The sequence below is a fragment of the Rhinopithecus roxellana genome, chromosome 7 (assembly GCF_007565055.1).
Source record: "Rhinopithecus roxellana isolate Shanxi Qingling chromosome 7, ASM756505v1, whole genome shotgun sequence".
Classification (NCBI taxonomy): domain Eukaryota; kingdom Metazoa; phylum Chordata; class Mammalia; order Primates; family Cercopithecidae; genus Rhinopithecus; species Rhinopithecus roxellana.
In genome coordinates, this window is record NC_044555.1 from 118,882,372 (window position 1) to 118,898,509 (window position 16,138).

At 40.5% G+C, this 16,138-nt stretch overlaps 1 protein-coding gene and 1 long non-coding RNA gene across 4 annotated transcripts in view; one reads left to right on the forward strand and one right to left on the reverse strand.

Moving 5' to 3' along the window:
* Window positions 1-6,236, forward strand: part of LOC115898689 — a 40,339-nt gene extending 34,103 nt beyond the window's left edge. Inside the window, exon 4 of the long non-coding RNA XR_004058370.1 lies at window positions 5,866-6,236. This is a non-coding gene — a long non-coding RNA (uncharacterized LOC115898689). The remainder of the gene's footprint in view (window positions 1-5,865) is intronic.
* Window positions 1-16,138, reverse strand: part of TENM1 (teneurin transmembrane protein 1) — a 657,629-nt gene that overhangs the window by 39,112 nt on the left and 602,379 nt on the right. For all 3 annotated transcript variants that reach the window (XM_030934095.1, XM_030934096.1, XM_030934094.1), the window contains 2 exons: window positions 5,740-6,106; window positions 3,775-4,285 (listed from right to left, as the gene is read on the reverse strand). In XM_030934095.1, coding sequence (XP_030789955.1) covers window positions 3,775-4,285; window positions 5,740-6,106 — 878 coding nt within the window. The remainder of the gene's footprint in view (window positions 1-3,774; window positions 4,286-5,739; window positions 6,107-16,138) is intronic.

The window sequence follows — 16,138 nt, forward strand, 5'->3', positions numbered from 1 at the left end:
AGCATTTGTGTATCCATTCTCTCTTAAGAGAATATTCTACTCAGGCTTTGGTCCCCCATGTGTCACAGTGCCTGCTCTTCACAGTGCTAAATCAAATGATCAATTATAAGTTCTCATCTTACATATCAGGAGTATTTGGAACAGCTGATGACTCTTTCCTCCTGGAATCACCTGTTTTATTTGGTGCTATGGTCAGAATTGGTCCCCTCCAAATCAAATATTGAGACTTAATTGTCAATGTGATAGTACTAAGAGGTGAGGCCTTTAGGGAGTGATTAGATCATGTTATGTTGTCTCTACCTTCATGAATGTGATTAGCAATCTTACAAAAGAACTGGAGAGAACCAGCTAGGTCCCTTTTCGCTCTCCACCTTCTGTCATACAAGGACTCAGTAGGCAGTGCCATTTTGGAAACAGAGAGTAGCCCTCACCAGACACTGACTCTGCTGACACCTTGACCTTGAACTTCTCAATTTTCAGAACTGTGAAAAATAAATTTCTGTTCTTTATTAATTACTCAGTATAAGGTATTTTGTTATAGCAGCACAAACAGATTAACACAGTTGGCTTCCAAGACATCCCACTCTCCTAATTTTCTTTCCACTTTACTGGCTTTCCTTCTCAGTGTCTTTTGTTGGTTCCTCTTCATATCCTCAATTCTTTTTTTTTTTTTTTTTTTTTGAAACAGAGTTTCGCTCTTGTTGCCTAGGCTGGAGTGCAGTGGCGCGATCTCAGCTCACTGCAACCTCCACCTCCCAGGTTCGAGTGATTCTCCTGCTTCAGGCCTCCTGAGTAGCTTGGATTACAGGTACCCGCCACCACACCCAGCTAATTTTTTGTATTTTTAGTAGGGATGGGGTTTCATCATGTTGGCCAGGTTAGTCTCGAACTCCTGACCTCAGGTGATCCACCCGCCTCAGCCTCCCAAAGTGTAGGTAGGGATTACAGGCATGAGCCACTGCACCCGGCCCATATCTTCACTTCTAAACATGGAGTGCTTCATGGTCAGTCTTCAGATCTCTTTACTTCATTGTCTATACTCACTTTCATGGAGAGATCTCATCCCATCTCATGGTTTTAAATACAATCTAAACACTAGTACATCTCAAATATCACTCTCCACCCTCTCTCCTCAATCCCAGACTCATATATCCAATTGTCTACCTGATATTTACACTTAGATGCCTAACTAAATTGATCATATTCAAAACTGAATTCCCAATCTCCCACCTCATAACCTTCCAGTATAATGTGTTCCTTGTATAGTCTTCCCCTCTTGGTAAATGAAAACCAGTTGCTCAGGCCAAAAACTTTGGAGGTATCTCCAACCGCTCTTTCTCCCACACTCAATACTCAATCTTTCTGTAATTCCTGACAGCTCTACTGTCAAAATATATTCAGAATTTTAGCACCTCTTACTGGCCCAACTCCCTGGTCCAAGTCATCATTTTTTGCCTGCATTATTGCAATAGTTCCTCCTGCTTCCCAGTTAGGTTCCCCTGTTTCCACTACACAGTCCATTTTTAATACTGAGTGATTTTTAAAAAAATGAAAGTCAGCTTATATCACTTCTTTACTCAAAATTCTCCAGTGGCTCCACTTCTTAGAGTAAAATTCAAAGTCTTTACAGTGGCCTACAAGGCCCTACATGAAGTAGTTCTGGTTACTTAATTGATTTCATGTCCTCATTATCCTTAGTCATTCCACTTCCATCACAATGGCTGCCTTACTCTTCCTTGAATGTGTCAGGCTTGCTCCTGCTGCAGGGCATTTATACTTACTCTTCCCTTTGCCTGGAATACCCCTCATACCACTCCCCACCCCTCCAGATATTCGTATGACTGACTTACTGTCATCTCCTACAGATCTTTATGCAAAAGTCACCTTCTTGGTGAGGCCTTTCCTGTTGACCCAATCTGAAATAAAAACATCTTCTGCTCCACCCACTTGATCTCCCTTACTCTACTAGATTTTTCTCCATAGAACTTATCATCATTTGAAGTTGTATACATCTTCCTCATCTTCCTCCAGTACAATATAAGTTCCATAAAAGTAGGGATTTTTATCTGTTTTGTTCATACCTGTATCTCCAGCACCTATAACATTGTATGGTATGTAGTAGGTGCTCATGTATTTGTTGAATAAACACATGAATGGTTGAACTGGTTCTTTTGAAAACTAGTTAATACTTCAGCCATTTCTTGCTGGGGAACTGAATTCCACCATTAGCTTTCAAAATAGTTGTTTGCCTGATTTCAGCCGCAGTGTGATCTGGCTTGAGTTTTTAAAAAAGACATTAAAACTTCTCATTAGAAATTTTATCTTTTCTAAGGGTAGTGTGTTTGAAAACACAGGCTCTTGGTGGTTCAATTCTGGGTATCTATGTGAATCAGGACAAGTTAACTATCTTGTCCCTCAGTTTTCTCATCCATAAAGTGGGCATACTTAGGGGCACCTATCCCATGTTGTTATTATGGGGATCAAATAAAGTCACATATGTAAATCACCTAGCTCAGTACCTGGCACTTAGTAAATCTTTAGCTAACTGTAGCTTTTATTACTCTTATTAAGATGTAAGAGAATTACTTTCAAAAAATAGAGGAAGACTTGCAACAGAAACAACTGAATACATTTTTCGAAGTGAAAGTAAAATAGCTGTCTGGCCTTTTGTACAGATGGCATTTCTTTGAAAAATGATCCAAAACTTGAAGGCCAATTGTTTTTTCCCTTTCTTCAAGAGGCTTTCATGGGACTGGACATATTCTCTATATCCTCCCAAAATAGTCACACTTGGAACCCCTTATACTTTAACATCACTTCTCACATTCTTCAACTTTGATGCCATTCCAGACTCTGAATTCAGATTCCACGGATTAGCTCACTCAGTATACTGGTTAAAAACTCAGCAACTCCTTTTGTGGGGAAAATGCTTCCCGAGCGCCAGCAGAACAGCTTTCTAGATGGGCTGACTTGCAAACAAGGTCATCCATGCCTTAAAAGGCAAGGACAATGGTCTCTATTTCCATGTTACAGCACCTCCTAGTAGCTTGCTGCCAGACATGCTTTGTGTTAGTTCCCCATTAAACAAAGTTATCACAGTTCCAGTCTGTAAATGCCAAAATGTGCTGGATTATTCAACTTGTGCAGGGACCCTGAGGAAGCCCAATCCCATACAGAGCATTTGGCTCTTCATTTTACAGAAGCAGCCAATGGAATGGAGCCTCTCTTATTCAGCATTTGCCCCATATAATTCTTCCCTTGCTTTCCAGGGTCCACTTCTTGTATTTGAACTTCTCTCTTACCTCCCACAGCAACTTATACTGAGTTGGGCTGGGCTGGGCACACAATCATTTATTCATTCATTAAACCCCATAGGGCTCAATAAATACTTGTTAAGTCACACTGCTTCTTTGCTGCTTTAGAACTATACTCTAGTTTTGTTATTTAAATGAAATTATACCTTGTCTTCCCCGGGATGCTGTAAATTTCTTGAGTACTTGTACTTCTACCTCATTCCTGTCTCCTACAGTGCCACACTTGAGTCTTCCTTCATGCAGTCTATGTTTTTATTATTATGCTCTGCAAACTGCTCTGGAAAAATGGGTCTGAATTCTAGGAATTAGGTAAAATTTTCTCCTTGACTTTTCATTTTTTTATGGTGGTTGTTAGGAGAAAAAAACATGCAACACCCAGCAATTACTAAGGCATTTTCCCAGTATAATACAATTTCAAATAAAAACCTAACAAAGCCCATGTTGAGAATTAGAAACTTACTCATAAACGGTTGTCCACCCATTTTCGTTACTTTTGGTAGCCAGAAGCCCTGTGTTTCCTGGATAGGTCATCAAGGCCAGGTTATAGCCTTGGGCTGACACTCTTTTCAGGACTCCATTGCTGCTTATAGTCAGCCAGTATACTTGCCCGCCAGGCACCACAAGCCATAAGGGCATTCCGCCTGCATCACGGCGAATGTGCACTGAATTGCCATTGCTGCTGGTAATTGCACCCAAGTCACCTTCAGAATTGTAGGTGAAGTTATAAACATAGTCCCTTGTTATCAAGTTCAGGGTGTGTAGGTGGGTTCCGTTTACAGTGAACTGGTACAGTTCCTGATCAGCAGGTGAAGCAATCTCATAAAGGTTCATGTCATTCAGGTGGGCTTGGTTCTTGCTGATGGTACGAATTCGAACATTTCCCAGGTCTGCCACATAGAGGGTACCATCAGGCGACACTGCTAAGGAGGAAGGGGCTTTCATCTTTGCATCTTTCGCATAGCCACCATCACCTGTGAGAGAAAGGCTCTGATTTTAACAATTGGCATCATAAGCATTGACATGAACATACCACAGACAGAAAGCTCTGTGCATCAAGAATCATTTTAAAGGAAACAATCAGTGAACCAACATTCTCTGTATTCCCTCCCTGAAAAATATGAGCCTATTATTCAAAAGACTGTAATTCTTGAGTCAGTACCACTGCAGATGAACAGCAAGATGTAATTATCTCAGTTACAACAATTTTGTGAAATCCTCAATCCTGCTGTTCAGAATCTATTGCATTGTAAGATACAGGAACTGCAAATAATGATAGCCACATAAAATCTGGCCGGAAATCTGTGAGAGTTATGCCTGTCAAGGCTTTCAGGATCTGTTTCAGGACTTTCCAGTCCTACTGTTCCTAGATGCCCTTTCTTCTGTTAATTCCCATTGTCACACTGTCAAAGTACACTAAGTCTATAAGTGCAACAATGATTCAGAACATCAAATTTGATATCTGGAATAAACATTAGATTTGCTTTGACTGAAAGATACAAATTAGCAAAATATCTATAAAACTAATTGTCCAAGAAAACATTGAAAATATTTATCAAAAGTCATGTCGACCAAATTGCTCACTCCTGACTTCTCTGGCCTAAGGAAAGGCAAAGGTTAAGAGAACCATTTGGGCCTGGATGAGCAGTTTAATAGTACTGCATGTAGAATGGAGGGAGGGATTTCCATATCCCAGCAATAATTGTATCTGTTGACAGTAAGAGGACTGTTTGCCATCTGAGATATCCACTACATGTTTTGGGGAGAAGGTTCTTTTTTTTTTTTTTTTTTTTCCAATTTTGAATAGAAGAAAACTTCACTATGGGTTATGGAGAAAGTCTTAGATTTTTAAAAAGCAATGTATCTAGCAGACCAATGTCCTGAGAACTCTCCATTGCCAGATTTAACTTTGTGCACCTATCCCAAAGGCAGCCTGTTCTTAGTCCCTTTGAGTCTCAAATAGCACATGCTTTTAATCTGAAAACCAACCACTTATGGGGAAGTAATTTTTTCCTCAGCTAAACCAGAAAATGTGGGTTTTACCTAGTTTTCCTTTCTCTAAAGTACAGATATTTAATAATATCATGATCTTTCATCTGTATAGTGGTCTCAACTTTTTTAAGAGTATAAACATTTTTATTATACTAGTTTATCCTCAGAAGAGCAAGGTGATATAACTGAGACAATGCCATCTTTATTAAACAAATAAAGCAAATGAGTCATGAAGAGATCTTGCAGCTTTCCTAGGGTCACTCAGTGAGTCAGTTGTGAGAACAACTAGGTGATCTGACTCCTAATCCATTGCTTTCTCCACTAGCTCATACTAATGTTTGCAAGTAACACTTTCCTTTTCTTTTGACTTTGCTGGGGCATGTTTTTCTTTTCAAAACAGAGAGGGGGAGCTGGTGAATTGCTAAAAAGGTCATACCTGAAAAACAGTCACAGTTTGGATCAATTTTGCAGTCACAGTCAGTGGGGGCACCAGCGATGATGGAGATCTCCCCATTGGTGGTTACTTGCTGAATGCGGTTTACTTTCCTCTCGTCTGTTTCAGCTATGAAGAGCAGCCCGCTGTGGGAGACACTGATGGCCCTCGCTGACTCTAGAGTGGAGTGAATTGCTACCTTGCTGACCAGGAAATGATCAATGCCTGGCACCTGGCAGTGAATGGGGCGTCCTGCAATGATCCGCACGCGCCTCTTCTCAGAAATTTGCAGCACAATGTTGTTATCCAAGACATACAATGAATTGTCCATAGGATTGACTGCAAGGTCTGTTGGCCACTCTAATCGCACCTGTGAAAAGAACAGAACACATACCATTAGGTTACCATATCTTTCCATAGGCAGTTTTACCTCAAAAAAAGAAAAAGAAAATTTGGTGTATTGTTTTCCCCGTCTTATGAATTTTAGCAACATTGGTGATGTTGGGGAAAGTGGAGGGTGGTGGGGGGATGGTTAATCACATGTTCTGGCAAACATATTTATCATTTATGCCATTTACAATATAATGTAATTTTTTCCAATAATTTCAGAAGGATCATTTAGAGTTTTCAAAGTGTGTTCTCTGGACCAGCAGCAACAGTATTATCTGGGAACTTGTGAGAAATGCAAATTCTCAGGTCCCACCCTAGAGCTATTGAATCAGAAACCCTGGAGGTGGGGACCCAAACATCTGTGTTTTGCCAAGGTGATTCTGAGGATCATTGCTGTAGGAATTCTGGTAGCTAGATAACTCAAATCTCTTTCACTGTCCTGCAGATTATAGGAGAGCAAGCTCATATAGGTTTCTGGATGACAGAATGCTGGAGAAGCCAGATTTTACTCAATGAGCAACCTTTTGCAGCAGGACCTGCTATTAGCACAGACCTAGCATCCACCTTGTGGAACACTCAGGTACAGTTCATCAGCTGTTGATTTAGAATCCTGGGGTATAGCACATTGCTTACTTAGCTTGACCTGGTTCACTCCATAGGTTCCCCTTTTCAGCAAAGAAATGGGTTGTTTTTTTCTTTCACTGAGTGTTTGCCAAGTGCCTTTCTCTGGGTTAAGCCTTGTGCTAAGCTTTTGGGGCTCAAAACTGACTACGACACAGTCTCTGTCCTCAAATGATTTGTGGTATAGTAGAGTCCTTAGAGGAACCATTAGGCAATTACTCTCCATGTTATGAAAAGAAGGCAACAGAGAGGGTAAGATAGCACTTCACCTGGACTAGGAGTCAGGAGGCAAGATATTCCCAGAGAAGGTGGTACCTAAGTACGGTCTGAAATGAACAGTAGGAGAAGAATGGGGTGGAAGTTGAGCGGGGAGGGGCATCAGAGTTGAGGAAAATCTGGGTACTGGGAAAAGCATGGGTGAAAGTCCAGAGGTTAAAGACAGCATGGCCCATCCAGGTTACTAAAACTAATTCAGTAAGACTAATAATAGGCTGGGTGTGAGGGAGACCTGAATAATGAGGCCAGGTGTTATGGACTAAATTGTGTCCTCTCCAGCTTCATATGTTGAAGCCCTAACCCCCAGTGTGACTGTATTTGTAGATAGGGCCTTCAAAGAGATAGTTTAGATTACATGAGATCATAAGGGTGGGGATCTAATCCAATAGGACTGGTGTCTCTCCAATGAGGAAGAGATACCAGGAATGCTTACACACAGGGGGATGACTATATGAGGACAGAGCTAGAAAGCAGCCACCTGCAAGCCAAGGAGAGACACCTCAGAAGAAACTAAACTCACCAACACCTTGATCTTAGATTTCTAGCCTGCAGAAATATGAGAAAATACATTTCTGTCGTTTAAGCCATTCAGTCTGTAGTATTTTGTATGGCTGCCCTAGCAGACTAATATATCAGGTGCTCTGGTTTGAACGTGTCCCCCAAATACCATGTATTGGAAACTTAATCCTCAAATTCACATGTTGATGGCATTTGGAGGTGGGACCATATCCGTCACCTCAAACATTTATCATTTCTTTGTGTTAAGCACATTTAAAATCCACTCTTGCAGCTATTTGAAAATATATAACAAATTGTTGCTCATCACTCTATAATGTATATAGGACACTAGAACTTAGTCTTCCTATTTAGTGGTATTTTTGTGTCCATTAAGCAACCTCTGGCTATCCCTATCCATCTTCCCAACCTCTAGTAACCACTATTCTACTTCCTACTTTTATGAGATCAACTTTTTAAATTTCCATATATTAATGAGAACATGTGGTATTTATCTCTCTGTGCCTGGCTTATTTCACTTAACATAGTGTCTGATACGGTTTGGATCTGTGTTTCTGCCAAAATCTCATGTTCAGTTGTAATCCCCAGTGTTGGAAATGGGTCCTGATGGAAAGTGACTGGATCATAGGGGTGAAGTTCTTATGACTGATTTAGTACCGTCCCCCCTTGGTACTGTATAGTGAGTTCTCATGAGACAGGGTTGTTTAAAAGCGTGTAGCACCTTTCCATTCTCTCTCTCTTCCTCCTGCTCTGGCCATGTGAGGTGCCATCTCCCCTTTGTCTTGGCCATAACTGTAAGTTTCCTGAGGCCCCCTTAGAAGCCGAGCAGATGCCAGAATAATGCTTCTTGTACAGCCTGCGAAACCGTGAGCCAATGAAACCTCTTTCCTTTATAAATTACCCAGTCTCAGGTATTTCTTTACAGCAGTGTAAGGATGGATTAATACGGTGTCCTCCAAGCTCATTTATGTTGCCACAAATGACAGAATTTTGTTCTTTTTTGTTGCTAATTAGTATTCCATAGTGTATATGTACTACATTTTCTTTATCTATTCATCTGTCGATAGACACTTAGGTTGAGTTCATGTCTTAGCTGTTGCAAATAGTGCAGCTATCTCTTTGACAAACTGATTTCCTTTACTTTTCTGGATCATAAAATAGTTCTATTTTTATTTTTTTGAGGAAACTCTATATTGTTTTCCATAATGGCTGTACTAATTTACATTTTCCTTTCTCTGCAACTCACCAGCATTTTTTTTTTTTTTTTTGTCATTTTGATAATAGTCATTCTAACTGGGGTGAGATGGTATCTCATTGTGGTTTTGATTTGCATTTCTCTGTTTGAAAGATAATTAGGATTAGATAAGGTCAATCATAAGGGTGGGGTCCCCATGATGGAACTAGTGGCTTTATAAGAAGAGGAAGACAGACTTGAGCTGGCATATTTTTGTCCTCTTGCCATATGATGCCATTCCACCATGTTATGATGCAGCAAAAATGCCCTCACCAGCTGCCAGTGCCATGCTCTTGGACTTCCCAGCCTTCAGAACCAAGAGTTAAATAAACGTTTTTCTTCATAAATTACCCAGTCTGTGATATTATGTTATAGCAACAAAAAACGGACTAAAACATTGGGTAATAGAGGGAAGCACATGTCCAGTTTTGTTCTGATGGCTGTGGGAAGCCACTGAAGGGCTCTAAGTAGGGGTGTGATATAGTCATATTTGGGTTCTAGACAGATCATCCTGGCTGCTGTCCAGACCATATTAGAGGAGGAGGCGAGATAGGAGGGAGGCAGGCAGTTAGGGAGCTCCTGCATGGGCCCAGGTTAGGGATTATGGTGCCTGAACTGGGATGGCAACAATGGGCATGGAGAAAAGCAGATGGATTTGAGACATGTTAAAGAGTTGGAAGCAAAAGAACTGGTGTGTGTGTGTGTGTGTGTGTGTGTGTGTGTCTGGTGTGCCTTGTGCCAAGTGATGTGCTAGGCACTGGAGACATGCAGGCTAGCCAAACATGGCTTCACCTTAGTTCCTTTATAGACACAGGAGTTGATTCAATACCTGCCCTGACATCTCCTTGATAGTAACTATTTATTCCTGGGCGTTTCTCAGAGAACTGTGTTCCACACCATTCCCCACCCCACCACTCACTTGTCACTCACTTGTCCTCTATTTGTTTTATTTCAGGCTAAAGGCAGAAAAAAAGTCCCATTCATGGCCAAAATAGTAACAGTAATCTAGCCATTTTTCTTTTTTGCTTTGAGTGAAAGCCCACGGAAGTCTTTGTTTTTCTTGTGGAATCTGGAAGTCTAAAAACAAGATATGAGCTGTCATTGCATTTTGCAGCCCACTACTTCCCCAGCTCAAAGAGGCTTACAAGCAATCAGTAATGAAGTAGATAAAGGTCAATCTGAGATAAGGCCCTTCTTCTAATTGTGTCTCATTAGGGAGGGCAAATGGTGATGTTGTGAAGAGGACAAAGGTTGTCTTTGACCTCCTCTACTGCACCATGTGGGGCTCTTTGCCCATGTCTCTGAGTGTCTCTCACATACATCCAGCAGTCTCATTCTGTTTCTATGTTTCGGTGTGCCCTCCACCTCTATCCACATAGACTGGCCTTCTCTGGTCAGTACCAGATGCCTCTGTGCAGCTAGGAATTTGAGTGCTAATGGGGTATAAAGCTGAGCTTGTGTTACGCATGTTCTACAGAGCCTTTCAGACTGAGGCCATTGGATAAACATTAAACACCAGCCTTAACAGCTCCCAGAGCAGTTTGCGGTGATGTGTTCCTCAGCACATCTGTCTGAGGCTTTTGCATGTCAGTGCCCTGCCACTGAGAGGGAGAGTGAACGCCTGCTGCTTTGGAGGGCGCTGACTCCTCCTCCACTGTGTGCCCCTGCCTTGGACCTCTATACACTATCATGCTTGTCCAGAAGCTGTCTGTGTGCACTGGTCCTATGGAGCATAGTCCCCCAGGAAATTAGCTGGGACTGGCTGAGGAAGAGGAAATGAATTCATTTCCGCACAACACTCCTATTTTGATCGAGTCTCAAGTCAGTGACCCAGAAAAAACAAACCTGGCAGAAATGACGTTCTAATTATCCCCACTCTGGGAGCCAAGGCCAGGGCAGAGGCTGGGGACAGCACACACCTGGCAGAAGCCAGAGAAGGAGTATGTTTCAGATTCTGTTTTTAGCTATTAAGGCTGCCTCTGAGATAAAGGCTGGTAGTTGGGAAATAAGCTGTTAAATTCTCCAACTCACCCAACCAGATCTAAACCAATACGATTGGTGTCATGTTTATTATATCTAATTTTGTCTCAAAAATATACCAGCTATTTTGTCTGTTTGTTTTCTTTTCCATGAAATAAGTCACCCTCTGGCATCTTCCTGTGACTAAAGTGCCCTTTGTGCTTCTGAGCCATTTTCTATACAAACTACACAGATTCCCTTTAATTCCCATTTGATTTGGCCAGGCAACTTGCCTATGCAATCTCCGCAGATGCAAGATGTGTGGCTACTTAGTAGCTGAGAGTTTGCCTTTTCAGAAGTTGGACCTCTTCACCTCTCATAGCTTATCAGTTCCTTTTATGTCCTTCTCATGTTAAATACTCCTATTGCCAGGTAAGTTTTCAAGGAACTGGTGCCTTATGCTCACACAACAGAAACACTGTATTTATTACCAAGACATTTTCATAACATACAGCTTAATATAAGGAATGAAGTCTTTGAGCTGATTCTGACAGAGAGACCCTAGAATTATATGATACTGAGGTAGGGATAAGGTTGGCCCCCAATTACTGCTAGCATTTGTCCAAATGATTTCTTGGGGTAAATAAACAATTCTTTTTGGGGGATGGGAGCAGAGATTGAAGAGCAGCAGCAAAGCTCTGTAAACTCTGCATAGTGACCCAACCTACAGGCAAACTATTTGGCCTAATTTGTGGTGGTTGCCCCACCTTGTAAAAATACATTAATTTGTTTGAAATGTCAAAATGTATTTAAGCTAAACTAGCATTAAAGGTCACTCATGTAGCCGCCAGCTGGTGGAATGTGCCCATCTCCCAACAACCTTCCCTGAGAAATAACCCTGAGCAGAAAGGAGCTCTTGGTCAGGATGTCAACCTTTGACAGCATTATGTCTTCCTCTGCTAATTGAAAACTTGCCTTGAAGGGAGTTGACTCTCAGGTCAACCAGTCCCATGGTTGGTTTAGAGATCCAGCTAATTTTGACCTAAGTAGCAATTTATAAAGCAGCAGAATCCTATAGGGATAAATACATGTTTAAAAGCAGTATCTAAATATAACCCCTTGGTTACACTAAACTAGAAAATGTCTAAATGATGTATAAGCCTAATCCCATACTGTATGCTCAAACCACCATTTGTATACTTGGGCTCCCTCTAACAGTTTGAGTCCTGGTTCCCACCCTTATTAGTGTGTAACCCTGGGCAAATGAGGTATCTTCTATGAGTCTCTTGGTTTCCTCATCTGTAACAAAACAAGGAGCCTAATCATAGTATATCTACTTACAAAGTTATTGTGTGGATTAAATAAGATAATGGTATAAGTTGCTTAGCCCAGTGCCTGGCACACAGTAAGGGATAGCAAGTGGTATTAATAGTAATAACATTTTTATAGTCATAGACCTTTAGAGCTAGGAGGAACCTGGCCCATTAACCATTCAATGTAGCTCCTTTTCAACTGTGTTTCCCAGACTTCAATTGTCCCTGGGCCCACCTTTATGAGTTTTGCCTCACCCCTACATCACCTGCACTATTATTGACTTAATATTTTTCTTTAAGTTGACTTTTAAAATGTGAATAGGTGCTGACCTTCCCTTTGAACTGTTATGTAATCAATAACACATGAAATTACAGGCCTAGTCATCTGAACCATTAATAGAAGTGACTACTGTTTACTGAATGCCTGCTGGGTGTCATGTACTTCATATGGTTTATTACTTGATATAAAAATTACCTGAGAAAAACTATTAACATCCCCACTTTCAGATATGTGCTTTTAGCCCCTATGTAATCTGATTCATCATTTAGAAGAATGGACATGTTTTTTCATTCTCGTCTCACCAAATCTGGTCTCCTCTTATTCCCTTTTGAATCAACCTAAAAGTTGCTCTCTTCGGTTGTGAAGGTCAAGACTTTTTATGAGTTGAGTGATTTATCTTTTTCTTTGTCATCTATTATCTTTCAGTTCAATGCTTTATGAGTTTCGACCACATGCCAGGCACTATGTTATAAAGGTAAACAGATTTCTGCTCTTGATTAGTTCAAGGCAGATACAGAAATAGATAATTTAACATAATGTAGTTAAGTGTCATGAGTGCCATGATAGATGTATACCCAGAATGTCATGAAAACACAAAGGAGGGAGTTTGGGGCAAGATTCCTAGAAGAGAAATGTAAACTTAATTTTGAAGGATGAAGCAAAGGTATTGAGAAAAAGCAAGGTGGGAAGGGTGATCTTGGCAGAGGGAAAAGAATGAACAAAAGTACAGAAGCATGAAATCATATGAGAATGAAGGAACTAACTGCTGTCTGGGATTTCTTAGGCATAAAATAAGGTAGGTGGTAGTGGTGAATGATTTCTAAATGTTTGCTACGACTAGGTCCAGGTTTCTCCACTGAGGCACTAGTGTCAGGTGGTTCCAGTCCTGTGCATTGTAGGATGTTTAGTAGCATCCCTGACTTTTACACACTAGGTGCCAGTAGCACCTTACCCCCAGTTGTGGCAACTGAAAATATCTCCAGACATTACAAAATGTCCCTTGAGGGGCAAAAATGTCTCTTGCTGAGAATCACTGGATTAAGTCATGGAGAGTGGAGTGTGCTAATAGCTTTAGACTTAAACTGTGTGTGTTGAGGAGTTTCCGCTTTAAAGTGGAGAGCTGACATGGTCAGATTAGTATTTTAGAAACATTACTTAGGCTGCATTTTGGGGGACAGGCTGGAAGGAGACCAGACTAGATGCAGGAGAACCAATTTGGAGGACAGCCATTCATTGGTACATTCATCCATTAATATATCCTTCTATCCAACCATCTGACAGATATCTGGGTCCCGATCCAGGTAGACATAGTTCCTACCTTCATGGAACTTGGAGTCTGGGAAACTGCTTCTCATACTTTTTTGATTTACTGATCCATTTGAGAATCTGATGAAAGCTATGTACTCTTTCCCTAGAAAAAGGTTTCCATGCACTAGAAGGAAGTAATTAGGAGCTCAGGCTCTTGAGTTAAGATTTCCGGAGTCAAACATTCCATCTGTGTCATTTGCTATCCCTGTGACCTTGGCACAAATCAGTTAACCTATCTGAGCTTCTGTTTCCTCATTTACAAATTGAATATAGTAATGCTATCTTTTCAAAAATTATTATTGGAATTAGATGGGAAAAATACATAGACCATCTAGCACAGTGCTTGGTACATTAAAAGAGCTTTGTAGAGGCTGGTTATTTTTGAAAATTATGGAACATGTGTGTATTTGTGCTGGTCCCTGTCTATTGTTCTGTTCCTTGGCTAGTTCATAAACTCATAAGTTTAATCATATAGTCGTGCTTTCAAGGTTTCTCCTGATTCTATGTCACCAGTCATTTCCTCCTTGTTTATCTATTCCATTCCTTGATAATCTTTCTAAGCTATATGTCCTCCAAGAAATATTTGGCTGATATTGGGATATATGATCTCATATATATCTGTCAGCCAATATCATAGCTAATATTTTAGCTTATTACTTAGACTTCCCACTGTTAATTGTAACAGTACTCTTGGTACAATTCCAACTACAGAAAATGCTACCTTAATTGATTTCCTTTCTTCTGTCAATAAATGTCTATTTATCTCATGTTAGGCACCATGCTAGGCACTAAGGAGCCAACTTCAGTCAGGACAGACTGGATTCCTCCCCTCATAATGTTTATGGTCTTTTGCTGACTTCATTTCTTCATCTTCCAGTATGTACAAGGGGTTGTTAGTGACATAGAGCAGTAGACCATTTCTATTCCAGTTTATTCATTTTAAGAAGTTAACATTTATGTAAGCGCCTCAAAAACATATCATGACTGTTACTATATTTTACAATTGTCACCAAGTGCTAATAATTTCTTTTCCCAAAGTTCAAGTGTGCTGAAGAAACCAGTTGTTTTCCAAAAGGTTCTTCTCCCTCCCCATTTCAAACATGACACTTCTAATATCCCTCCTTTGCTACATTGGGAGCCTTGTGGCTCATTTAAAAAATGACTCTGTTTGATTTTGATCTGTGAGTCCTCTTCAGTAGGAATTTCCAGGAAGTGTATGGTTATCTCTTCTGTAGTATGCCAGCCCTGGGGAAGATACAGTGACGGGACTGCGTGCTCTCTGCCAGGTGTTCTGCCAGCTGAGTGTTAAATTTTTCCATACTTCTAAAAGCTGACAACTCCAGATTGTTAGCATCACTTTTTGTCAGTTTTCAAATGGCCTTCTCATTTCTTGACACTGATACTGCCTGAGCTTCTTCAAATTTATAAAAGAGGGAAAAAGCCATCTGGAGAAAGTTTGTTTTTTTTGCACTTGGAAAGCATGATGACACCTTTGAGAGTGATGGCCTTTATTGATCTTGCTTTTAAAAAGTGGAAATTATTAGAAGATGAAATATACCAAGATTACATGGCCTTGTCAACAGGGCAAATTATTTCCTATTATCTTAGATACACACTCTTAGTATCTTAGATACACATGCAGTATCTCTCTGCATAATGGCTGGAGAGTTTGAAGAACCTCTCAACCTTTGGTCAAATTCATTGGCATGGTCTGCTTCCATGGCTTCCCAATTAGAATAACTGACACTTAAGTTGCATTATTCATTGCAAATGAATAGCTAGAATCAATCTAATCAAGAGTAACAATTTGTCTGATCTTGAGAATTATTCTACTGCAGAGGATATAGATTAAATTGCATCTACCCCAATGTTCCTAAAACATTTTGGAAGTGGGGAAAACAAAGCAAAACAAAACCAAACAAACAAAAGCAAAACTTCCAAAGTAGTCCTAGTATATTTCATCTTCTAATAACTTCCACTTTTTGCAAGCAAGACCAATAAGGGCCATCACTCTTTTAGGTGTCATCATGTTTTCTAACTATAAAAAACTAAGCTTTATCTAGATGGATTTTCTCTCCTATTTATAAATTTGAAGAAGCTCAGACAATATCAGGGTCAAAACAAAATGTTAAATTTGTGGTTCCTAAAATTCCTGTGGCAGAGACTGCTAGTTCTAGGCCTATTCTATCTTACATTCACTCTTTCCTCCTGATTACACTCCCAGTTTTTTGTTTGTTTGAGACAGAGTCTTGCTCTGTAGCCCAGGCTGGCGTGCAGTGGCATGATCTCAGCTCACTGCAACCTCTGCCTCCCAGATTCAAGCAATTCTCCTGCCTCAGCCTCCTGAGTAGCTGGGACTACAGGTATACACCACCACAACTGGTTATTTATTTATTTATTTATTTTGCATTTTTAGTAGAGATGGGGTTTTGCCATGTTGGCCAGACTGGTCTTGAACTCCTGACCTCAGGTGATCCACCCACCTCGGCCTCCAAAGTGCTGGGA